A 25,294-nucleotide genomic window follows, 5' to 3' on the forward strand; every position below is an offset into this window, starting at 1 on the left:
CTGATTTTATAAACACTGGCTTATCTCCGCTGCAGCGGTCAATTCAAAACAACAAAATGTCACAGAAACGTCTACAAGCTTACAGCAAGGTGCCTGCGCTGTCTACAGCTGTTATATTGGTAAGATGTATAAGATATGACACACAAACAAAGTAGTTTCTACAGCGTTGCTTACTAGAAGAAATTTGGTATAGAGTGTTTCTTTCAAAGTTTTGCGCGAAGGGAGGTTCACAGTGACAGTCGCTGTTGTTGGATGCACGGCGAAGGGGCCCTCACCATGGGTTTCTAGACGTTTCGGCACCAAGTGGTTTCGGCCCTAGACGTTTCGGCCTCCCAATTTCAGGGCCCCAAGTTGTTTTGGCACCGCGACCCAAGACGTTTCGGCACCGCTCAAGGCTACCTGTAGGAACCGTAGTGTTGGGGCGTAGTGTTACAAATCACACAAGTATTAAAAAGTATAGGGCCAGGGCTCCCGCTACCTATTCGCCAATTTGCCAAATGCAAAAGAAAGTCAAAAATGGCTACAAAAATTCCTGTTTGGCTAATGTAGTGGCTATTGAATTCTTAGACCTCCTCAACAGAAAAGTACACCTAACAATAAAATGTTGTAAGATGTTGAAACAGTTTACCCTCCTTCTTACAAAGTTGCAATGTATTGAAACAGTTTAATCTCCTTTCTACAAAGTTACAAATTCCCTGGTACGTAAACAAACACTGTTGCTGTTCGATACTACAATACATCATGAACGTAACGTCCATGAATACACTGAGGCCTGCTTTGCCTCTGTGAGTCCTGGGTCGTCCTTGAGTCTATCAAAAGTTTTACCTACTTTGCTGTATCAAAATTTGGCCTGCAACTACTCAGTTTGATAGTAAAAACCATTATTTCAAAGGAAACTTTCACAAACGGAGTCATAATACAAAGGAAAAGGAGAAAAACTGAGGTTATCTGAAAGGTCAAGTCTAGGTCATCTCATCATGTGATGTCATGCATTAAGACCTCCTAATTACACAATTATAGTTCACAAGAAACCACCTAGGGTGGCCCAATAGGTGAAAGGTAATTTTGCTGCCTTCCAATTTAAATGGCATTCAGCTTGACTGACTCCCATTCGGCCTACTTTCAAACTGCTATAACTTATACAAGAAATTATCTGATTCTGAATGATTTTAATATTTTTGTAGATTCCACCAGTTTAATGATCTAGAAGTGAACATCACCAGACATTTCTTGATGATGTCAAAATATCAAATGAAAATATATCTGGGCTAAAATGTTATCATAATGATTATAACAATGAATACCCTAAAACAGTGAGTAATTTAAATGAACATATATCGTTGTGTCTTGTTTTCCAAGAGTTTGTTTGGCCAGCCCTCTTTGTCTCAAGAAAAGTACTTATACTCAAGATGCTATTTCAGCCTGCTTGATCACAACTATGACATACGAGTAAAACCAGGGCCTTAAATACCACAATAATTGTATCTACACTGCCATTGTGCTATACCATAAATGCTGTCTTCTGCATGGAAAATTGTTTTACTTGTGTGGCTCAAACATTTAGGTTATGGAAGACTGCATAAATTTGCCACATGAGAAGCCTGTAACTTATGACAAGCTATCATACTGTGAATACTAACTGAATGTGGCAGAAATATTCAATCTGTACCTCTTGTAATATACACTTAACATTGCTACCAGATCTTTAGAATTCAATTGCTACCTAATTTTATTTTTGGTGTTTAAAGTTTACCACCAAAATGAAAAAGGATTTCTATCCCTGAAATGTCATAAAAACGCAAATTATAAATGCAAAAACTAAACACATATTCTTTAATGTAAAAACCATCATGAACATCATACAAAACAACTTGATTTGTAAAATTAGGGACTCCTGACTGACGAGAAAGCTGTTGCCACACTTGAGATCATAAACTGGCTAAAAGTTACTCAAAATGGCTAAAAGATTTTTGATTTGGCTAATGAGTTGGCTAATCATTTTGGTGACTTAGGGGGAGCCCTGATAGAGTCAACTAGTAGTTTACACTATACTTTTTAATACTTTAATACACCCTAAGAATGTAGTTGAACTACATTCACTAGGGTGTCCAATCGGGAGGTCTTCCTATTCTTAACTATGGGGCAACACGAAAAATCTTGAATGAACATATTCGAAATCCAAAGCATGAAGTTACTTAGAACTAATCACTACTTGTAGAAATTACTTCAAACTATGCCACGGCCATGCTAATTTATACCTATAAACAAGGTAACGACAAAAGAACTCTGAAGTTTACGAAGCCACTTGATCAACACTCTGACGACGGATGCCATCTTGGCCATCGCCATCATTCTCGCTTATTTCGCTGTGAGAGATCGCGTTGACGAAAATTGTTCGATTTCACAGTGAAGTAAATGTTGGTGACAAAACTTTCCGTTAAAAGCCATTTTTCTTTCATTGAACAGCTGGTGAAATTGACTCTTTAAAAAATTGTGAGTTTGCAAGCGTTATTCCGAGAGGGGTAAAGATGGCCTTGCTGGCAAAGTGTTATTTACACTGAATTCTATCGGTTCTCGATGGGGAAAGAGCTCACCTATCCAGCGCAAATTAGGGAGCATTCAGTTATTACGGCCGGCGGTGGGCCGGCAAAATCCAGTTGGGGTCACCTTAAATTTGAAAACTGCAAGGGGGGGGGGGGGGGGTCATGTATTTTTCAAACAGCTCAGAGGGGGGGGTCACTTAATTTTCATAAGTATCTGTCCCGTCAAAAAGCAGTTTCAGTGTTCAGAAATATTCTGGGAGATAAAAATGATTCACTGCATGATTTCATTCTCTGAAGTCATTTGGGATAAGTTATGTGTTGTTAATTACACGGATAGATTAGCATCAGATGAGCTACAAAAAGATTTTGCAGAATTTTTGAATACTAATATTGGTAATAACAAATCTGACATTAACTCAGCCACTAAGCATTTAATGACATCTTAGATAAAGCCTGCAGTGGAATTTTTAATAGACAAAAGCAGAGAAAGAAAAATTTAAAGAGAAAGAAATCAAAATGGTTTGACAAACTGTGATGCAGCAAAAAGGGACCTAATAGCAACAGCAAAACTATTAAACAAGCTCCATATGACAGTCAGTTAAAAATTATCTATTACACAAAGAAAAAGAAGTTTAAAAAACTTGTTAAAAATAAGAAATTGCAATTCTGGCAAAACAACTTAGACAAACTAAACAGTCTACATGCCAACAATTCACATGATATGTGGAAATTGATCAAGTACTTAAAAAATAATGATAATGATAATAAAACTGGAGATTGTGTCTCAGCAGCAACATGGATGGAATTTTACAAAAATTCTTGCTCAATCGAAAATGACAGGTATAATGATTTCCAACAGCAAATTATTGATAGTTTAACATCTGAAGAAACTAAGAATCAGGCTAATCAGCAGCTGGATAAGTCAATAACACTAATGAAGTGTTATCAGCAATTAGAAATTTAAAAAGTAAAAAAGCAGCAGGGATTGATGGGTTTGTATAGAGTTGTTAAAACATGGTTCCCCTTTCTCTGTAAACCCTTAGCTAAATTATTTAATGCAGTTCTAGATACATCCAACTTTCCGGACATCTGGAATACAAGCATTATGACACACTTATTTAAAAAAGAGATAAATATGACCCGAAAATTATAGGCCCATTTCTGTCGGAAGTTGTGTAGGAAAAGTTTTTTCTCACATTCTAAATGAAAGGCTAAATAGTTTTTTAGATGACAATCATATTATACATAATAATCAAGCTGGATTTCACAAAAACCATCGCACAATAGATCACATATTTACCCTGAAGACAATAATACATAAATATATTAACAATAGCAGAACATTTATGTTTGTTTTGTTGACTTTGCTAAGGCTTTCGACTCGGTATGGAGAGTTGGTCTTTTCCATAAACTTCTCAAAAATAACATTAATGGCAAATTATACAGACTTATAAAACACATGTACACCAACACAAAAATACACATCAAAACAAATAATTTTATCTCGCCCAGCCTGAAAGTTGAAAAAGGAGTAAAACAGGGCTGTGTTCTAAGTCCTAGTCTGTTCAATTTATATGTCAATGACTTGAAAACAAATCTAGACAAAGTAAATACTCAACCACCAGTGTTGAATAATACCCCCGTTAACTCATTATTTTACGCTGATGACCTAGTCTTAATCTCTACTTCAAAAAAAGGTCTGCAAAGGGAGTTAAATACACTACACACATTTTGCTCCAATTGGAAACTTGATGTTAATTTACAGAAAACCCAAGCAATTAATTTTAGTAAATCTCCTTTGGTAGATAAACACTTATTTCACTATAGGGCCGTTCTGACACAGCATTTAACAACGTTGTGAACGCCGTTGTTATGGTAAACAACGACGAAAACCACGTGTGAGAACAGTTAACGACGGTGCTGCGACGGCGTCGATCTACGGCGTCGAATTTCGTCAGACCTGCAACGGCGCGCCGACGCAAATTGTGTGTCAGAACGGTTAACGACGGTGTAAACGCCCTCTCGCGACGACTTTTGTCCAAAACATTAACTCTGACCTATCAGCTCGAGTGCACAGTACGCATAGCTGGACTCGACACGAACCATGGAAGACAACAGATCTCTCGCTCCCATTTATAAAGTGTGAAAGAGGCTGCCCACCTAACTATCCAAAATGTGTTTGTGTCGAGTTTGTGTTTGGTTCGTTTCAAAAATGTGTTCCTACATTCTTATCCGATTGTTTGTGTTAATAAAAAATGTTTGTTTCGCCTCGGATATTTGTAGGGAAGTTTGGATTAGTGTGTACGGTAAACTTTTGTTTGTGTGGGGAAAGCTTATGGCGAGACGCAGCCGGACCTATGGTGTTACAAAGTTGATAGAGTGGCCCTTTGACGCTAGCGTTTCGAAACCCGAGTGTGGTTTCTCATCAGTCGCAGTGTAGATTCTTTCCTTTGTTTGGTTTGTGAAAAATTATTTTAATGGGTTTTAGTGATCTTGCTCATCGAATAGCGAGGCAAGAATATCAATGTTTGGGTCTCGTTGTGAGTCCATTTATGCATTCCTGAGGCGACGATTGAACTGTTGAATCCGTCTGGATCGCATATGAAGGTGAAAATACAGGAGACACGCCTCTACAGTTGCGTCCTGGACATCCGCCATTGTTGTTTATATCCAACCTGTACTATAGACATATATTGAACGTAGAGGGCGCAAAACACCGGTGTTTTCCTCAGAACACCGGAGGAAATTCCGTGTATGGACATAAGTAGAGATTAAGGGTTAATCCACAGGTGTTTACCAATCAAAACCGTTAGTTACCGGCGGCGTTGGTTTGGCTAGTGGGAACACAGTATATGGTAGTACATGCATCAAATCTGCTAAGAGCTATACATACTTAGGACTGACAATTAAATCAAACGGTAGTTTTAGTGACACAATTACAAATTTGGCTGATAAAGCAGCAAAATCTTTGTATAGTTTAAAAAGGGTTTTATTGCACAACGAAAAGATAAAATTTTCCCTACATCTATTCAATGTTTTCATTAAACCTGTTTACTGTATGGCTCAGAGATTTGGGGACAAGATTTCATGGATTACAAGACGTGGGAAAAATCAGCAATTGAAAAAACTCACCTCAAATTTTGTAAGAACATTTTACAGTGTAATAGACAAGCTTGTAATGCCGCTGTGAGGGGTGAACTAGGACAATTCCCACTTCTACTTGAGATCAAACTTAATATTGTTAAACACTGGCTTCATATCGTACAACTGCCACATTGTAATCTTGCTAAAGAAGCTTTTCTGGAGCAAATGGTAAACAACACTAACAATAGATCCTGGTTTAACTGTTTAAGTGCTTTAATTAAAGACAATGGAATGGACTTTCTCCTTGATAAAGCTCCATCACTTAAACACCACAAAGTTATAACTGGTTTAATGAAAACAAATTTAACAAACAATTATGAAGTCTTTTGGAAAAAGTTTATCACTGATGAAAATAGTAAACTAAGAATGTATGCCAAAATAAACGTAATTTTAGATTAGAACCCTACTTAACACAGTTGCAAGGTGAGAAAAGAAAATTGCTCACCAAACTTCGCATTAGCAATCATGATCTAGCAATTGAAAAAGGGAGACACACTGTTCCAAAAACCCCAATTACTGAAAGATACTGCAATCAGTGTAACACCAACAGTATTGAAGATGAAACACACTTTTTATTAGTCTGTCAGAAATACAAAGTCCAAAGAGTACTTTTTCAATAAAATCAATTTCCCAAACGACGATACTGAAAATCAGCTTATTTCTCTACTAACAAAACAAGAGTTATCTTTTAATGAACAACTTGCTGATTATATTTTTACTTTATATAAACAAAGAAATACCTAGTTATATTTATTATTAGCTACTATTATTATACTGTAATACTTTATCTTTATTGAAGAACATTTTAACTTTGTATCACACTTTTATTGCCACAAATGTGATGTAAATTCTATATTTACAAGCAAGCAATAAAAATATTATTATTATTATTTAACTGTAAATCTGGACAAAAGTATAATCATCTGTCACATGAACATCTTGCCCGGGCAATTCATGAAATTTTTGTCATCTTAAAAGGGGAGGTCGTCAATTTCTTGGTGCAGTGGGTATATGGGGGTTCACTTATTTTGACTGATGTGCAGGAAGAATTTGCCGGCCCACCCCCGGCCATAATTACTGAACGTTCCCTTAGCGCCAAGGAATTTTAGGTGACAGGAAGTAAGGGTTGCGTCAGTACCTCTCTTGATCACCACGCAGTTACAGGTGAACACCTGTCATTAATGAATGAAACAATGGTTTGTATCCATGATACGCTAAACACAAAGGGTCAGCGTGAGGACAATCTTGCCTCACCGTAGTGGGCTCAATGTTTACCTACCGGTAAAAGTGTTTATTTGACCACAGACTTATTTTTTTGCTGTTCTTTTCTCAAATTTCTTAAGAGTGAAGTATCATTTCGTCCTCAGAACTCTTTTTAGCCGAATTTTTAGGATCGACGGCTCTCTATTTCTCATTTGCAAGTTCTTCAGAAAGAATCCTGAAAAGTAACATTTCTAATGGCTGTCAAATTCTGGTTATGTTACGTAGTCCAGATTTTTAGCCAGAAATTGACTTCACACCTGGACCTTCATCAAATACAATCATTATTTTGGTAAAACATTATTTTTTTCAAAAATTGTTTGGACACTCTACATTCACGTACATGTTTTATCTTTGTGAGAACATGGTAAGAGACCGTAAGAAAAAGCTTCATATCATTTTCAAATCTGTGACACAAGTTTATCGATAGCAATAGCCGCCGACGCGGCAAAAGTTTGAAAGCAGTGCCGAAACAGCACGGCAAAAGTCACACAAAATGCATATAAAAGTACTGGTCAGAACGCAAAGGCCACGCTTACGAATATGACGGGTCAGTCTAAATAATTTGAAGAAAAAAAATTCGAAACAGGGGCCAAAACGTCTTGAGTTGCGGTCCTGAAATGACTTGGGGCCTGAAATTGAGAGGCCTTTGACTTGGAATTCTGTAGCCCACGACTTTCCCGGCAAATTTGGGTTGGCGGTGAGAGTCGAAAGATGGGCACCTTTCTCCACATATAAAAATCAATCGTCGGGGAAAGTTGCGGGCTTCGGAAGTGCAGCAAACCTAGCTTGCTGCCTGAGCAGGAGAGGGGATTATTAAGGTAGCACATAGTATCTTTCTTGCCCATGAAACACACATTCGGAAAAGTATTAACTTTTTTATACAAACCTTGAGCAGATTTCTCTTTTACCTATGGCTTGTGACATACTCTTGCCCCATTGAAGTATTACCGTAGTAATTGTTTGTTTTAATTTGTGAAAACTGTCATCAAGTTGCATTTTGATGGTTGTAGAGAAAGAATGATGAATGACTACATGTATTAACTATTGTTGAGTTTACTATCACTTTATTTACAAATTCCATAGCTGGTTGGTGGACATGGAGTTGGCAAACACAAGCTGGCACAGGCTTTGGTGGATCTCTGTACAGATTTTACTCTACATGTGTAAGTTGGTTGATTTATTTGTGTATCTTTTATATAACATCACTGCACATTCTCTTCCACTGTGAACCAGGCATACCTGGTAGTGCTGATCTCTTTTGAGGATTGTAGCTTTCTTACTGAAAATAGCAACGCATCCAATACATGCTACTGCCAACAGGAATTAAGACAACTTTTAGTCTCAGTGCACCTGTCTCCACTACGACAGCTTGTGGTCTGATCCTTTGATATGTAATGTTCATCAATTTTACTATTTATGAATTTCACTAATTTCTGTAAGTGTAATTCTTAAAAGAGTAGCTAAGCTGTACAGAGGAGCATTTATTTTTGCATGTGAATGATTGACTATGATGCCATTAAACAAGTCAGCTTTATTGGATGATAGAGCCTCAATTAGAAAGGAGGAGATATAAATTTATGAGAAGTGAAAGGACAAGTTTCTGTAGATTGGGACTTTGTATCACAAGGAATTTTACCAGGATGACAGCTGTAATTCTTGATACATTAACAACGTGTTCAGAAAACTATTGTACTGTTTTCTTGGTGGAACATGAAGTGGCCAGACATTAAAATGTTGGATATCATTGAAAACTATTCAAAACAATACATGTCTTTTCAACATAGTTTATAACACTGTACATAACTCACTGGTAAACATTGCCACAGTGACTGCAATAGCTACATGTTGATAAAACAAACTTCTGGATGTAATATAAGGGTGCAGTCAAATCCCTAATACCTTGTCTTTTAACATCACACTGGTGGCCTTTTGCCTCATAGTGGTGATGAAATGTTCACCGGTAAAGTTTCAGATACTGCATAGTTGCATTATATGTATTTACAGTAATTCATCCACTGAAGAACGGTTCAGGTATTTCCCCACATTAAAGTTAAGGTGATTCTTTACCAAAAGACAAAATTATTGCGAGTCTTTGTAGAAAATAAGTGTGTTTGTGTCCAGTGCTTTTTCTTTTACTTCACAAAGTGTCTACAGCATCAACTTTTCTGTGACAAAGTTCCACACTAGTATGCACTTTTGGAAGATTCAGGTGAAATATTAAGATGCTCAATCAACATGGTAGAGTCCTGTGTAATTTTTAACAAACCAAATGGTCCTGTACTTTAAAAATAATAACAAAATGAACATCAACAGCACATCTGAAAAAAGCATACACTAGATTTTAACATAACTGTGATGATTTTGCCATAATATGAACTACGGCAATTGTTAAATGTGGTACATTTCCAGGGATTTTCTTCTCAGGGGATTTTACATTTTTTGGTACATTTTTGGATGAAATAAAGTACTTCTAACATGTACAAGAAAATGAGTGGTCAAATTCTCCTAAAAACAATAAAACATAATGACTATAGTAGTAGTACTCTGCTTTGGACATAACTGCCCATAAATTGTTAAAATTGTAGTTTATCACAAAAGATTAGAAAATTGTGGTCTATTTTAGAAGGTGTTTTCTGTAGATGTACGTCCGAATGTTATCAATACAATCGAATCCATTTTATATTAATTTAACAGGTTGTCATTGTGCTCTGCCAAAAATGTATGATGATTGTACTATATTACAGTATGACACTCTGTTTAGATGAGAAATAATTACAGTGAAATTCTGTCAGACAACTTAAGTAAATGCACAAAATGTACATGCACAATATCATGCACAAATCTTCAAGTACAAGTTTGCACACAAACTCTTGATCACACTTTACAACATCATGCAATCATTTCATTTCAGACTTCAGATCAAGCTATACATATAGATCCAGAATTAGATATTGATTGAAGGTGTGCTTGTGTAAAAAATCAGTTTTGATATCAGAGTTGGCCACTTTTTATGATCACATCTGTTTCTTTCTAAAATAATTACAATATGAGAATTATAGTTTTGTGTATGCATGCCAGGACTATAATTAACTCATTTCGAGATTAGAACTGCATTGGACTGTTGCCCCTTACTAACCTATTATGTTCACACCCTCACTGACTTGCCTGTTTAGGAGAACAGCTACCAGTCTCCCATTGCCAAGAGAAAATGATGAGAGCCGATCTAAGATAGACTTTGTGGTATTTCTCATTGATTTATCCAACAAACTCAGGTAAATATGTGTACACATTTTACTGACTGTTTCATGATTTGACTTTGACATTACAACTTCAGTTGAATACTACTGTTATTTGTTTTGGATAACAAATTTTGGAATAGTAAAGCATGCAACTTGGAGAATAGCATAAAATTGTATCAATTCATCACAACTACTTTTTGAATTGTGTGATTTTGATTTATATGCATTCCAAAAGAGCAGATTTATGTTAGAACAGCAAGAATGAAATGAAAACCTGTGATTTGATGAATGTTCGGACATTAAAATATATTCTCTATTAATCAGTGTTTTATTATATTTCTTCTAGCTTGAGTGTAATTGAATCTTCAGTGAAATTACTGGATATAGAATATTTCCTCGGTAAAGTGTGTTTTGTAATAACAAAGGCCACTAAACCAGAGTTACAGAATGTTGAAATGACTGCTGTTACTGGTCTGTGTGATGCCTATGACTCTCCAATGCTGTGTGGAAAAATTGAGGTTTGTTGACATTTTATAAAACATGCTTTGCTGTATCTTTTGTTTCAACAATGATTTACAAGTGCAGAACAATATGGAGCTACATATCATAGACTGTGTTCTGTATTTAAAATATTCCCAGAATAATGGTTTTATGTCTGCCATTCAATCTGTTTCAATTGATCTACAATAGCAAGACATGGAAAGGAGTCAGTTCCCATGTTTCATGTTTGAAATACAGACATACCAGTCATATGTCTATGGTAAATCATAAATGCACCCTCTCTAAGATCGTTGGATGCACTGCCAAAAGAAATTTCTCTCATTACATGTACAGTGATATGAGCAAAAGAGATTTCTTACTGAAGTCTTGCCAAAGATATGTTACAAATTTTGGATTTAATAGTTTGTGGAAGATGCATTTTATTATTTACTACATGTTCTTTTACAATAATATATAGGAAGTATTTAGAGCAAGCATTTACCACTTGTTTACAGAGTGATGAAGACTGCCGAGGCCTTGCAAGGAAACTCATAAAAATGACAGAAATAGCTGCCGGATTTAAACCTTGTGTGACCCCTATGTTGATTGCTTCAACAAAACGCACATTGGCATTTGAAGAAACATTATAAACCAAAAAGTTAAATCCAAAAGAAGAGTATAGTTTTATTGGAAGTTTACATTTACTATTTGGCATATTTGTAAAAAGGATATTGGTTTGATTGAATAGCACCTTTCACAATTATGTTCTATACAAAGTCACAAATACACATACAACACTTTAATATGTAGATATTCAACAAGTTCTTGAAAGACTGAATTGATCTTCATTAAAAGTGGACTGTAGCCACACTGAATGTATATAGAATAAACACTGAAAATTGAACTGCTATCTTGGTCTTGTTTCCTGGTCTAGTGGCGGTCTGTTTGCTGATTCTAAAAATTTTGTATTTACACTAAATATTTACCAACAATATAAGTCCATACAGCAGTGTATTATCATTTATTTGTTGGTGTGGAGGTAGATCCATGGTTGAGGTAATACACTTTCACAGGTTCTGCAATGCATGCACATATGCTCCAAAGCATGTTTTAACACTCCTGAGACATTCATTTGAAACAGCACGATGTGTAGATTGCAAAATGGCAAGGAACGACACTGCAAATGTTTTCTACGGAAGTTCATGCTTGTCTGGAGGTTCAAACCTGCAAGAAAGAAATGACTGTCATTCTGACTCCATGAAATCTAATGCAGAAAATAAAATTTTCTTTTACGTGTGTAATAGGTTGTGCTCATCAATGGCTTTGACTTTGTCCACAGTGTCAAAAAGTCATCGTTGATGACACAGTCCCCACTTGTTAATGGGTACTTTGATTACAGGTCCTCAGAGAGGATAGAGTCCTTCATTAGGTCTGTGATAAAAATACTTTTGAATAAATTCGCTTGATACATGTCTGAGTTGTAGTTCAAGACATGAAAAAATCGTAATAAAATTGCCATACGGTGGCCATATTGGATCGTATCCAAAACAAATCAATGTGCATATGTATGACATAGGTGAATGTCCTTGTACCAACTTGGATTAAAATCGGTTGAGATATGCCTGAGTTATGGCTTTGTACATGAAAAAAATCATAACAAAATGGCCGCACAGCAGCCATATTGGATTGTATCACAAAACAAATTAAGATGCATATATATGACATTGGTCAATGTCCTTGTACCAACTTTGAATAAATTCGCTTGATACATGTCTGAGTTATGGTTCTGGACATGAAAAAAATCATAACAAAATGGCCGCACAGCAGCCATATTGGATTGTATCACAAAACAAATTAAGGTGCATATATATGACATTGGTCAATGTCGATGTACCAACTTTGAATAAATTTGCTTGATACATGTCTGAGTTATGGTTCTGGACATGAAAACGTAATAAAATGGCCACACAGCAGCCATATTGGATTGTATCACAAAACAAATTAAGGTGCATATATATGACATTGGTCAATGTCCTTGTACCAACTTTGAATAAATTCGCTTGATACATGTCTGAGTTATGGTTCTGGACATGAAAAAACGTAATAAAATGGCCACACAGCGGCCATATTGGATCGTATCACAAAACAAATCAATGTGCATAGCTATGACATTGGTCAATGTCCTTGTACCAACTTTGAATAAAATCTGTTGAAACATGCCTGAGTAATGATTCTGTACATGAAAAAATCATAATAAAATGGCTGCCTGGCGGCCATATTGGATTTTATCACAAAACAAATTGACGTGCATATGTATGACATACGTCAATGTCCTTGTACCAAGTTTGAATAAAATCGGTTGTGATATGCCTGAGTTATGGCTCTGTACATGAAAAAATCGTAACAAAATGGCCGCACAGCGGCCATATTGGATCATATCACAAAAAAAATTGACATGCATATCTATGACATTGGTCAATGTCCTTGTACCAACTTTGAATAAAATCAGTTGAAACATGCCTGAGTTATGGCTCTGTACATGAAAAAATCGTAATAAAATGGCCGCCTGGCAGCCATATTGGATCGTACCACAAAACAAATCGACGTGCATCTGTATGACATATGAAGTAATCCTTGTACCAAGTTTGAATGAAATCGCTCCAGGCATCTCTGAGATATCTGCGTGAACGGACGGACGGACGCACGCACGGACGCACGCACTGACGCACGCACGCACGCACGGACATGACCAAACCTATAAGTCCCCCCGGACGGTGTCCGTGGGGTCAAAAATACTAGCATTGGTAAATAATTTGTGACAAGCTTGTAAATCCAAGTATCCATCATACTGTCAAAAACGTTATTATGATATGCTTCACTTGAATCTGGCCATTTGATTGGCTGGAGACAGGGTTTATATTCTCAACCAAAAGACTGTGGCATAGTTGGACGCATGCGCAAATTTCAAAATTCCAGCTTGAAAGCTCAACACACCATAATGTCAGACAGGTCTGCAGCTTGAGGTTCATTTTGATTGGTGAATTTCAGTGTTGTTCAGTTTGATGAACTCAATGATGAAGAGCTTGTACAAGCACAATGATGATCAAACAACAAGCATTTTTCAATTGTTTTGTGGAGCATTTTTCGAGTCAAATTCTTCAAGTTTGTTGATTTTAATGATTAAATCAATGTGTTGTGCTACCTTATTGTACAGAATCAACTGGGCTTGTCGTAGTGACATGTTCTGTTAAGAGTTTGTGCTGAGGCTCCTGAACCCTCGTCCCAACTTGTATTTTACTTTCTCATATTATAATAAGACAATATTTAGGGTGCTAAGGTCTTTGGTTGCTTTGCTCAGAAATTATTTCCCACCAAATATGACAGTTTTCAAGCCAGAGGTCTAATTTTTGCAACCAAATACGCTCACATTCCATTTATAACCTCTAAATATTTACTTACATCATTTTTGCTCTGTGTGAGTTTATAATATGAGGTGAGTAGTATCTGTTCAAAAGTTCCTTATCACTTAGATAAGTTTGCTTCTCAATAAACTCTTCAAATGTTATATCTGGATGATCACACTGCAAATGACAGATATATTAATTTTTTTAGTATAATATAGATAGTCCAATTTTGAAATCCACTTTGAAATATTAATGGAAAGTAAAACACACAAAAAATGTCATTGTCGATGAACAGCACATTGTGCACTAACAACTCAAATTTTTCCACCAAAAAATTTCTTTATAAATGTAGCTATTGTGTCAACACTGGTATTACTATGTCACATTGACTCAATATATTTGAAATTGTAAAGAGTAATTGTCAATAATCTGTCATTTTAGCTACATTTGTTGATAATTCCTGTACTTACTTGTGGGAGGTTAATGTTATAAGCGATGAAAAACACTGCACATATTTCACTTCATATGATAAAATGCTTACTTCTATCATGAAGAAAAGTGTTTACCTTTTTTATTGCATCTGCGACCATATGAATAAAAAACACTGTCAGAGTTTCATGATATCCCCTCACAATCTACAAATAAACAGAAATTTTCAACTAAGAATTTGTGAGAATCGTAACAAATAGTCATGGGGCATGAACAGGCTGAATAAGCATTATGGCAAAGAATGAACAACCAAGAAAATACACAACAAATCTTTCAATGTGATGCTCAAGTGATAGCATAATATCCAAAATATAAAAAAAGTAATATACTTTTTAAAAATTGATAATCAATTACCTTGTCTTTATTTTGTTCATTGTACTTCTTAATACCAGTCCTAGAGATAAAGTACAGTTTTCATCTTAGCTGCTCATTATGCAGTGTGAATGGGTATAAATTATCAGAAAAATCTAACAGCTTGGATGTTGTAAATAATTTGGTGATAAATATTGCAATAAATGAATGAGGAGATATTTGTGATGTACAGCCTTGGTCCAGTATCATATTTAGAAAGGTCAAACTTAAACATTGATTGGTTTGCCAAAATTGGCAATGTTCATTGCATTGTCATCACCAGAACAGCAATGGTCATGTAGTTAATGCTTGCATGTCAGCAGTCAGAATTCCTTTTCTATTTACAGTGACCTGACATGACAGATTGTTAAAATGGCATACTAAACGAATGGATACTTGCTTTATAAGTGGTGTTGCTTTCTCTCTACCATACTCTTTGATGTAATTCCAAGCCATGCGTAAGTGGGCAGCGTGAGTCCAGTCCTCAAATAGCAGTGTAGTATCTTCAAATGCTGTCATGAACACTTCATCTCCTACTGATCGGTATGTCCTGTTAAAGTTTGAAATATCAGTTCAATTATGAATTACCTGTACTTTATGAATGCTCATACAAACTTGCAAAATGATGGTCCACCTACTTGGACACCATCTTCTTTTAGATAAGTCTTTCATTGACTATGTTTGTTTTGATTCCATTTTCCGATGGGATTGTGTTGCTTATCGTGAACAAAGAGAGAGAAGTCAAATAACTGAATGTCAACTGTCACAAAGCCGGAGATTTGTTTGGAAAAAAAGTGTCTAAATTAGACCCACAAAGAACAGACAATGTTATGTCAACCCACATTTCAGTAATTATTACCTGGCAAAGTACAAGAGGGGTTCATCCCTGAGCTCTGTAGTTTTTAAAACTTCTCCATACCATACATGGTGATCACCCACTGTATGTACATCATGAAGCTTACACTCAAGTACTCCAGCTACATCCGCTAAAATGGGTGCTCCCTGAAAGCAAATGAAATTTTTTAAAAATCATATTTGCAAGTGATTTTCTTGCAACATCATACTTTTTGGTTTAGATAACTCTAAATTTTCTCTCTTGCAATAATTCAAAATATTGTGTAGAAGATACAGAGTTTGAAATGCTATTAAATAAATCCTTTGAGTCTACGAATCACTAGTTTGTTATTTAGAATACACTATTTTTTCAAGCACTGAGCAAAATTTATATTTTTGTAAAACACTCATTTAATGTCATGTATGAATCACTGACATCTCAATGTGCATAAGTTTAAAAGGAAGGCTTATTAGCTGTTTATGACCTTGAAATTTACAACCTGTTTTCATTTTAACCTGTATCAGTCTGGTGCACCCTGACCACCTCAGTGGAATTTTAATTCTGAACCCTGACATTTTCACATTATTGTACTCACATTGATTCCTTCTTCATAGGGTATTGATTGCAATTGGTCTTTGCTTTCATCAGCTGGTTTGGCAAATCTGGTGGCGTAGTGTGCCTACATAAAGGAAAGTGATTTGGAATGGGTCATATAATTTTTAATAGTTAATGGTGGAAACAACTTTACCACTTTTGAATGAGTGTGATGATAAATAAAACATATAATTTTGAATAAGACAAAATATTTTCCTTTTCTCGATAACCTCTGTACTGACACAATTATACTGGTAATACTTTTAATGACACAATTCACTGTTCAAACTTTATCATTCAACATACTACTCCATTCTGGGAAAGACTTACATAAAGAAATTAGCAGTGAAAGCTCATTTGTGTTTACATATGCACATGAAACATAAGTTATCAAGTTTCCTAAATGAAGCCTGTTTATAGTAATGTTACTTTGTTGACGCATATTGAGGAATTAAATTAAGTACACATATTAATCAGAAAAATCCCCTTCAGATATCAAATTGTTGGTATGGATATACGATAACTCAGCTATTATTCAATAACACCTGTTCCTTGTGTTACATCAGCATTTTGTCATTTGTGTTGTGCCAGACACTCCACTTCACCTTTTGTTTGGTGCAGTTCAGACTCATCTAGTGTGTGGGAAGTGTAAAATTTCAGCTCTCGGTAAATAGTTAATGAGTATTGTTTAAGTAACGGTATGCAGATCTAGAGATAAGGACTTGTTATTTTTTTTTTTATTGGAGCATAGTTATTAACCTTGCATTATGAAGTGTACACTCACAAACTGATGCTGAATGTTTATGTTCTTGGTGAACTATATATAACAATGACACACAGACAAGCAGCATTGGGCAATTCAATCTATTGAGTAGCACTTGTCTAAATTAAAGGAGTTTAATATCTTACCTGATTTTTTGATAGAATGTTGATAGCAAAGTGTTTTGTCTGTAACAGCAATTCATGCATGTGGCTGCATATGGAAAGAACAAAGAAATACCATTTAACAATATATAGACAGCCGACCTAACTAAAATTACACACATCATAGCTTACGAGGGCATGTTGTTAAACTAATATAACCTTTGTTACCTTCTTTGATTACAGTTTGTTTGGACCACCACACTGGAACTGAACTTTTATTTCTGATCAAAGACATTTGCTGAATTTAAAATTTAAACAATTGTTAGTATGGAGTGTACCTAGGCTATTATACAATGAACAGCTGTAAGATTTCATTACAAAGCTGAAGTAAGGATATCTGTTGTCAACAAAGAATGCTGGCTTGGAAACATATCGGTCTCTTTGCATCTAGTTTTGCTGTACTGTCAGTTACAAAATTACTTGTACAAAATTACTTGTACCCTGGTTAGACTATAATACAAAACATTTTATACTTATTCACAGTACTTCATATGTACTATGCATTCTGATGTCGCATACCCATAGTGAAGAAGAGTAGCTAAGTGAGGCATGTCAGGCATACTAACATACATGTAGCTGTGCTACCAGGGGAATTGTTGAGGGTCCATATACAAGGAGAAGACTAGGACAACTTATACAATGCAAATGAGGGACTGTGAGAAAGACAAGCACTTTTGCTACACTTGTGACCATTTGCCTTTTTTATTTTGAATTGTACCACAAATTACTTCTGTATATGTGGATTGCATTGCAAGCAAACCTACAAAGTTCAAGATAAATCTTAAACCTACCTTGGATGCTGTATACAGAATGATACTATTGGAGGTTTAAATGACACACTTGTGAAGGAACCACATGTCATTCCTCTCAAGATCTGATCTTGATAACTTGCAGTAGTTACTACAACAACTGGATGGGGAAAAAGATGAAATAGTGACAAAATGATATCAAATTTGCAACTAGCATTTGATTTTTGTAAACTTACAGTTCATATTTGTCCAATTCTTGATGTGTAAATTTTATATCACTGAAACATTGATTAACTAAAGACCCTCGAGAAAAACTTTTCTCGGGGGTCTATGGTTTAACACTAAATTGTGTGGTTTGATATTCAACATATTTACTGACAATCTCTGAGATCAAAAGGAAAGAAGTCATAGTCATAATTTCAAATTTCTTCCAGTATTGGTTCAATCATAAACATTTATACAATTAATGGCAAAAGCAGTATTGATTTTCACCATGACTTTTAGTGCCATTTATTTAAATTATATTTGGCTATCTTCATGAATTTCTCAAATTACATCATCCTAAATTTTGATTTGGGTAAATTTATAACATTATTCTTTTTTTGTTGTAAAAAGTAAAGAAAAATTGGTCACTTGGTAATCAGCATAAATTTGAATTCATGTTTAATATAAAGGTCACGCTTGTGTTTGAATGATACCTGGTGAGGGCACCCTCCGCATGACATTTTTAAAACTTCTCTGCAGGATTGGCTCTTCTGATTCTGTACTGACTGAACCATTGTAAAGAGTTTGCTGTGGTCTTGTAGCTACAATAAATAAAGAGAAAAAGAGAAATCACACATTTGAACATCCTTCGTGGCGTTTCATTAAAAATAACCCTAATCATGAGTAATAGTGGCAGGTATCCATAGAATATGTTTGTATATGTTGTTTATTTATCGATTATTGAAAGTGAAGTTTTCGTGTGGTTAAACCATAGATAGTAGTTTCTCTACTGTTAGGGATTTTACATGAAATTGATAGACAGCTACAATAATGATAAATTATATATCAAAAGAAAGCTCTCTTCAAGACCAATTGATTGCATTTTGTTTGATGAAAATCGGTTCAGTACATGCAGAGATATGTCCTGTTGAATTTGAAAAAAAACTTCTTCCTATTTAGAAATTATGCCATGGTAGACACCTGTAGTTATCATAACAACCAGGTGACCCCATTTTGAACATTGTTTGAGGAAACTAGAATTGCAATTTCTTGTGCTTTTTGCAATAACTCAAGCATTTCTTATTGAAAATTGATGAAATTTTTTGTGGATATTGCTGACAAAATGTTCAATGATTTTTAATTTTTATAAAGGAAAAAGGTTATTTAGAATGCTGTTTACAAGGTAAACAAATAAACAATACCTGTAAAAAATCAAATGATACCTGTGACATTGATCACTGTATGCATTATGTATTGTGAACATCAACAGAAATATGATAATCATATTCCATCATATTTACTTTGCATATATGAAAAAAGTTATTTAGATTTATATTTACAAGGTAAACAAATAAACAACAATACCTGTAAACAATCAAATGATACCTGTGACATTTTAGAATTTGATTTAAATTTAACAAAATATTTTTTTAGATTTTTTTTAATTTGAACTTCGAAATTTTTTTAAATTTTTTTTGTGTGATTACAACTTTTATTAAATGATTATGAAATATGTCTGATTATGTAGATTTTAAGTTAAAACAATTACAAAGAACTTTTCCAAAAAGTCAAAAAAACTTCGTTCTCAACCCTTTGTCAATGCCGTAAAACAGCAACACGCATTTATAGAATGAACAACTGCATTAAACTGGATGCAAAGTTAAGCTGCCCCGGAAATAACATAGACCCTCGAACATGTCGAAGTCAGCGGTCCGAAATACAAACCAGTATAAATACAACTTTTCCAAAGTCCGGGACACCATCAATGAGGAAAGAACAAATTAATAATCTATGGCCTTGTTCTTCAGAGAGAACCAAAATAGTCCCCTTCTCGGGAACTAAAGATAGAAACTAAAATTTCAGTATAGTATCGGCAAAGTGTGGTGCACGTGTGTATGCCTACACTGCAGTGCAGTGCTGGCTTTGACAACTTCTCAGTGTTTATCGAAAAATATCACCCGGAAATCAAACAACTTCGAACAAGATAACGTTTGAAAGGGTAAAGTATAGAAATATATCTCTAGATCCTTGCGTTAGATAAGAAATCAGACAAATCTAGCTGCAAAATCGTGAACGTCGGAACTCAGCTTAGACCTCCTGACACGTACAGAACATGCAGCGAAGCGCCGATTACTTGTATGTGATTCCTGGTAGTGCCCGGATGTAAAGTTGGGGTGAAACCATACTCGCTAAAAAGGGCCCTAAGCATCATTTTTCGCATCGTCAGACTCGTAATTATTGCAGAATTACAATTAATATTTATCATAAAATTAATTTTGGGGCCGAACGTTTAAGGAAATCAAGATTTTCTTTCAAAAAAACACAAACGAAACACAAAGTTTGATCACAGATTGAGTATTTTTCGGCCGATTTTAACGTTCGCCCCCTCAAAATGAAGCCCATGATCTCTACTTTCGTACCAAGCCTAAAAAATAGTGATGCGATCAGAAATAGTCAGGCGGAGAGTCTATCAAAGAGGTATATGTTCGATCTCCTTCGCGGGACATTTGAGGTCACGGCACAACGCACTCTCGGACCAGAGTTCTTATCGCGCGTACGCTAATAAGTATCTCTGGCACAGGCAGATTAATATTCATGTGACCCCGAGGTCATTGGAACGTCAATGAACTACTTTTTTACCTGTCGCGCACTGTAGCCATGGTATTGCCACAGTAACGCGCGGCAGTTCGAATTCGTCCCAGCACGCGCACAGTTATCTACAAATTCAAATAAAAACGCCATTTTCTCTTTTCAGTGTTTATTTATTGTTCTTTCTTGAGTATTCATATATACGGCCATGATAAATAACTTCGAGTGCAGGAGGGGTCACAATTCAAGAAAATACATCACCAGCAGACGATACAGGGGATTCGCACAAAGGTCAGAAAAGGTCAAAGCCTTGTTTCTTCCCGAATAATTACACTATTTAAAAGAAGTTCAATGGTAATTATATTTTTCAGTTCGTGTTTTGCTATAAACTTATAGTAATTAGTTTTCAAACCGATGAACATTTTTGCAGGAGGATGGACTTTGTATTTTTCAGCGAGTTCGTCACAATGTCGGTTTTCGAGCTGACTTCCGGTTTGCGGATCAGTATGTGGTGATTACCACGTAAACAGGACACCTGTGGCAGAGTCACTTATCGCCGAATCGAACACATCAGGAATTGTGGGTAATACGCGATAAGATGACTCTGCCTGGAGATTGGGCACAACGCTCATAATGGACGCCATAATCGCCGTTACGCGTGAGTTTGTAGTCGTGCTGCTTTGCCATTTATCGTAGTACAAAAGTGAAAATTTCCCGAATGAAGTTAAAATAATAATCTTCAACACTACAGTTTCATTTTCTCTGATTAGTTGGTCTATTTAAGAATTAACACGAAAGTTCGGACTAGACCTGCATCGAACGCGTACGTTCATCACAAATGTCACGTGACCTAAAATCCCTACTACTGTCTATGATTAAACATGCCAGAAGCAAAAACTCACTTGGGAGAATAACAGAATTATCCATCCATCAAGACAACATACGAAAATCTGAGTGAAGACACAATGAGTTCCATATTCAAGAGTTGCAAGGTTGGTCAATATAAACATATTTGGGCAACAAATGGGTTTTGTTAGCCGAGTATTTGTGTACGTCCATAGTGTGTGAGATCCTGCGGCAAGGCAGGTCAAGCTGTATTGTCATTAACCTCCATGACCCATCCAGAATGACGGAGTACCATAACCGACCATTGGTCGTTGTCAATTCTCAGCAGATCGTTGATTTAATCTCTCACTTGATATTTCGCTTTACCGTAATTTTAGATCAACAAAACACACAGCAAACTTACCAGATGAACAGTATCTGAAATGTTTACCACAAATTAGAGGAACAACTCTGAGCATTCGTCTGCTCGCTGCCATCGTTACTACCTTTCTGAGCATGCGTTGTGACATCTGACGTCAGAGGGGTTTCCTGACCTTAACATATGATTGTCTAGGAGCACAGCAGAGCAACGACAGGTTGTACATTCTCTCAGCTCTGATTCAGGATGTAGAGAGTTTCCTCTGTATCGGGAACCCCAGGACATTGTGCAGTTTTTGTTCGATGCTTTGGGTTTTTGTAAAGATCAGTTTGTATTTGATCGTGGCAATTTACTGCGTCCAACTGCTGTTTACCTTCACCATTTGGTTAGCAGAGAAAACCAACGAAAGAAGCCGAGTTGGGATCGGCGAAGGTCACTCCGAGTCCGACAGTGATTCCGACAGTGAACCTGATGTTGATAACGCCAACAATAACCATGGAGACGCTTTAGATACCCTTTATTCAGCACAAAACAGTGTAAGAAGACTTGGAGGATGATTACAAGCAAGAGGCTTGTTGTCGACATTGGCTTCTTAAAGTTTCGCAGGTTTCACAGGGCTTCTTGTCTGATGAAAATGCCAAAAAGAGTTAAAGTCAAGTCTCAAAGTTCGAAAGAATGGCTTTCAAGACAGATGAGTGACCCGTACGTAAAGATTGCCAAGGTATTACTTGATTTCCTTTATATTCAGTAAGAGGTAACTTCCCCAATGCTCTGATTGTAGTAATGACTATGAAAATTTGTTGTTGTTGATGGTGAAGATGATGATGGTGATGATGATGATAATGATGATGATGATGAGTGGCAGTGATAAATATAGCTTTAATGATTCTCAAACTAAATTTATTATTTTTTATCAGCTTGAACAGTATCGTGCCAGAAGTGCATTCAAATTGATAGAAATAGAAGAAAAATACAAGATTTTGAGGCCTGGTGATGTAGTCATAGACTGTGGAGCTGCTCCAGGTTCATGGACCCAAGTTGCCGTGGAGAGAGTGAATGCCAATGGCAAAGGTATAACAAAACTTAATAACATTCTACTTTAAATTTGGTAAAAACACCTGAGCAATGAACCACTTATCAAAGTATCACATAGCTACTGTAATTGTTGCAATAGTAGCTCCATATGCCCTCATGCTGTTTTTGCAATAGCTTATCTTGTAATAGTATCATTTTATATTATTCTCACACATTTCTCATCAAATTGAGTTCTGTGTTTCATTTTTTCCATTTACTGAATTTTACATATCATTCTAGTGGAAATGTCATGTACGACTTGTGTGTTTGGGTTTTGTTGTTCTTATGAAGTGTTTTAATGCCACAAAAAGTGCCGGTAACAGAGTGTTTCACCGTTGCATTGACCCATCCAAATATAAAATTTACCAACCAAATCTTCAACTCTCAGTTTCACATCTTGTTTCTGCTCATTCAGCAGGCTCCATTCAGTAAATCTCTTCATTATGTGATGGTTCAGTACATATCACCATTTTCATCCACTGGTAAGAGCTTTGCTAGATAAGTCAGGATATTAACCTTTTTTGTTATAGATGCTGATAAGTACAAATGTTACTGTTTGTTTACTTCTGTAGAAAGCAATCTGTGAAAATATGCACCTTTCTTCTATATCAAAGAGTAGTAAAAAGGGATCTGTAACTGAATACTCTGTACTTTTCAGATGATGACCTACCACGAGGGCAAGTAATTGCTGTAGACTTACTGCATATAGAACCACTAGATGGCGCTGTAAGTTTTGACCATTCGGACTTTACATCAGAGAAAACTCAGAAGATGATCCTAGAGGCTCTGCAGAAACCAACTGCAGATGTTATATTGAGTGACATGGCTCCAAATGCTACAGGAATACACTCAATGGACCATGAAAATATCATAGAACTCTGTTCTTCTGTGTTCGAGTTTGCTAAGCAAGTACTCAGGATAAATGGAATACTCCTGTGTAAACTTTGGGAGGGTGGACTGAGTGGGGCATTCAGAAAAGATCTGAGTCAATCATTCAAGACAGTGAAGATCATAAAACCACACGCCAGTCGCAAAGATTCTGCAGAATTGTACTTTCTGGCAAAAGGCTTTAAAAAGCCTTGAATCAAAATTGAATCGACAAATTTGTTGAAAGAAAGGCTGCATGTTAATAAACTACAAATGTCATATGAATTAAAGAAAGTCTTGAAAGTATAGAATACAGAAATCAAATCAGTGATAATTCACAATCGACTTGGGAACATCTTGTTGCAATTGCATCACTACATGTCCACCATTGTATGTAAAGTGATGAAATATTTGCGCTTGGATTTGAGCAGTCCTCAATGATAAGCCAACATTGCTAATCTTGACGGCTGTAATTAGCCTGGCAAAGTGCATATAAAGTTTAGAGCTGCTCTGATTAAGGAAAATTTTGCAACCTCTACAGATGTATAGTGAGAAGTTGAAGATGACCTGAAACTTTCACGATGTAAGATTTGACAAAATATCAGATTTTATTCCTGGATTAATAATATTACAATGGAGCAATCGGATGTGTTAATCATAGTTAACCACCACAGGTGATGCAAAGCTTGTGATACATAATTACATTGTCTATTACATTAGATACAGAAGTTTTGTCACATAAAATTCTTTTCGGTCTGGGACGTGTCAAAAGTTCCTGTAGTCAGAGATCTTGGCTGGTTGAGAAGATGGTTGTGATTTGTACCTCTCCCTCTCAGTCTCACTGTCACAGAATAAAAACGATTGTGATAACTCACTCACCTTCAATTAATTTTGGTCTACTGTATCACTTAAAACTTCATCCAATGTGCTTCTTGGACTATCCAGCACAGATTAAAATTTCATCTAAATTCATTTTTTCACACATCCTTTTTGTGCAGTGTCATATTTGCACTAAATTCCATTTTTAGTCTCCACGGACAAAGTCTGTGTGTCCGTCCGTCCATGCAGATATCTAAGACATGTCTGAGCCGATTCCTGTCAAACTTGGTACAAGGATAATACACTATAGCATACATATGCACTTCCACTGTTTTAGGTGTGACTGCAGCAAATTTGATGAAAGTCAATACAGATCTTTAGCACACAGTCCTATAATAGTGTACAAAGATATTTACCAATATCAAGTCTCAGCTAAAATGAAGTAATTACTTTGGTTGTGCATTAGCTTTTATTATCGACAACCCCAGACTCCCCATCCTTAAATATGGGAAAGGGGAGTTT

General features: G+C 35.9%; 3 protein-coding genes across 3 annotated transcripts; 2 read left to right on the forward strand and 1 right to left on the reverse strand.

Moving 5' to 3' along the window:
• Positions 1-19: 19 nt before the first annotated feature.
• LOC139152016 (centromere protein M-like) lies at positions 20-11,455 on the forward strand. The gene is made up of 5 exons (XM_070725101.1): positions 20-119; positions 8,034-8,113; positions 10,124-10,222; positions 10,536-10,707; positions 11,185-11,455. Exons 1-5 carry the CDS (start codon positions 57-59, stop codon positions 11,317-11,319), a joined length of 549 nt encoding a protein of 182 aa, XP_070581202.1. The 5' UTR covers positions 20-56; the 3' UTR covers positions 11,320-11,455.
• On the reverse strand, positions 11,454-22,159 carry LOC139152014 (uncharacterized). The gene is made up of 11 exons (XM_070725098.1): positions 22,058-22,159; positions 18,714-18,821; positions 18,058-18,175; positions 17,252-17,315; positions 16,344-16,427; positions 15,773-15,915; positions 15,314-15,463; positions 14,917-14,956; positions 14,640-14,708; positions 14,129-14,250; positions 11,454-11,893 (listed from the first exon to the last, which is right to left on the reverse strand). Exons 1-11 carry the CDS (start codon positions 22,149-22,151, stop codon positions 11,860-11,862), a joined length of 1,026 nt encoding a protein of 341 aa, XP_070581199.1. The 5' UTR covers positions 22,152-22,159; the 3' UTR covers positions 11,454-11,859.
• Positions 22,160-22,185: 26 nt separating this feature from the next.
• Positions 22,186-24,937, forward strand: LOC139152015 (rRNA methyltransferase 2, mitochondrial-like). Its single transcript, XM_070725099.1, has 3 exons — positions 22,186-22,733; positions 22,930-23,083; positions 23,745-24,937. The coding sequence occupies exons 1-3, from the start codon at positions 22,566-22,568 to the stop codon at positions 24,167-24,169; spliced, it is 747 nt and encodes a 248-aa protein (XP_070581200.1). The 5' UTR covers positions 22,186-22,565; the 3' UTR covers positions 24,170-24,937.
• The last annotated feature ends 357 nt before the right edge of the window (positions 24,938-25,294 follow it).

Source organism: Ptychodera flava, chromosome 15 (genome assembly GCF_041260155.1).
Source record: "Ptychodera flava strain L36383 chromosome 15, AS_Pfla_20210202, whole genome shotgun sequence".
Taxonomy (NCBI): Eukaryota; Metazoa; Hemichordata; class Enteropneusta; family Ptychoderidae; genus Ptychodera; species Ptychodera flava.

What these genes read in the sequence shown, in the direction of transcription:
- LOC139152014 (XM_070725098.1), bottom strand. Translation starts at nt 22,151, where the DNA reads ATGCTCAGAAAGGTAGTAACGATGGCAGCGAGCAGACGAATGCTCAGA. An exon ending in CCTATGAAGAAGGAATCAAT is followed by an intron (nt 15,916 to 16,343) that starts GTGAGTACAATA and finishes ATTTGCTTTCAG; the next exon opens with GGAGCACCCATTTTAGCGGA. An exon ending in TCGCAGATGCAATAAAAAAG is followed by an intron (nt 14,251 to 14,639) that starts GTAAACACTTTT and finishes TGTCATTTGCAG; the next exon opens with TGTGATCATCCAGATATAAC.
- LOC139152016 (XM_070725101.1), top strand. Translation starts at nt 57, where the DNA reads ATGTCACAGAAACGTCTACAAGCTTACAGCAAGGTGCCTGCGCTGTCT. An exon ending in GATTTATCCAACAAACTCAG is followed by an intron (nt 10,223 to 10,535) that starts GTAAATATGTGT and finishes TATTTCTTCTAG; the next exon opens with CTTGAGTGTAATTGAATCTT. An exon ending in TGCTGTGTGGAAAAATTGAG is followed by an intron (nt 10,708 to 11,184) that starts GTTTGTTGACAT and finishes ACTTGTTTACAG; the next exon opens with AGTGATGAAGACTGCCGAGG.
- LOC139152015 (XM_070725099.1), top strand. Translation starts at nt 22,566, where the DNA reads ATGATTACAAGCAAGAGGCTTGTTGTCGACATTGGCTTCTTAAAGTTT. An exon ending in CGTACGTAAAGATTGCCAAG is followed by an intron (nt 22,734 to 22,929) that starts GTATTACTTGAT and finishes ATTTTTTATCAG; the next exon opens with CTTGAACAGTATCGTGCCAG. An exon ending in AGTGAATGCCAATGGCAAAG is followed by an intron (nt 23,084 to 23,744) that starts GTATAACAAAAC and finishes TGTACTTTTCAG; the next exon opens with ATGATGACCTACCACGAGGG.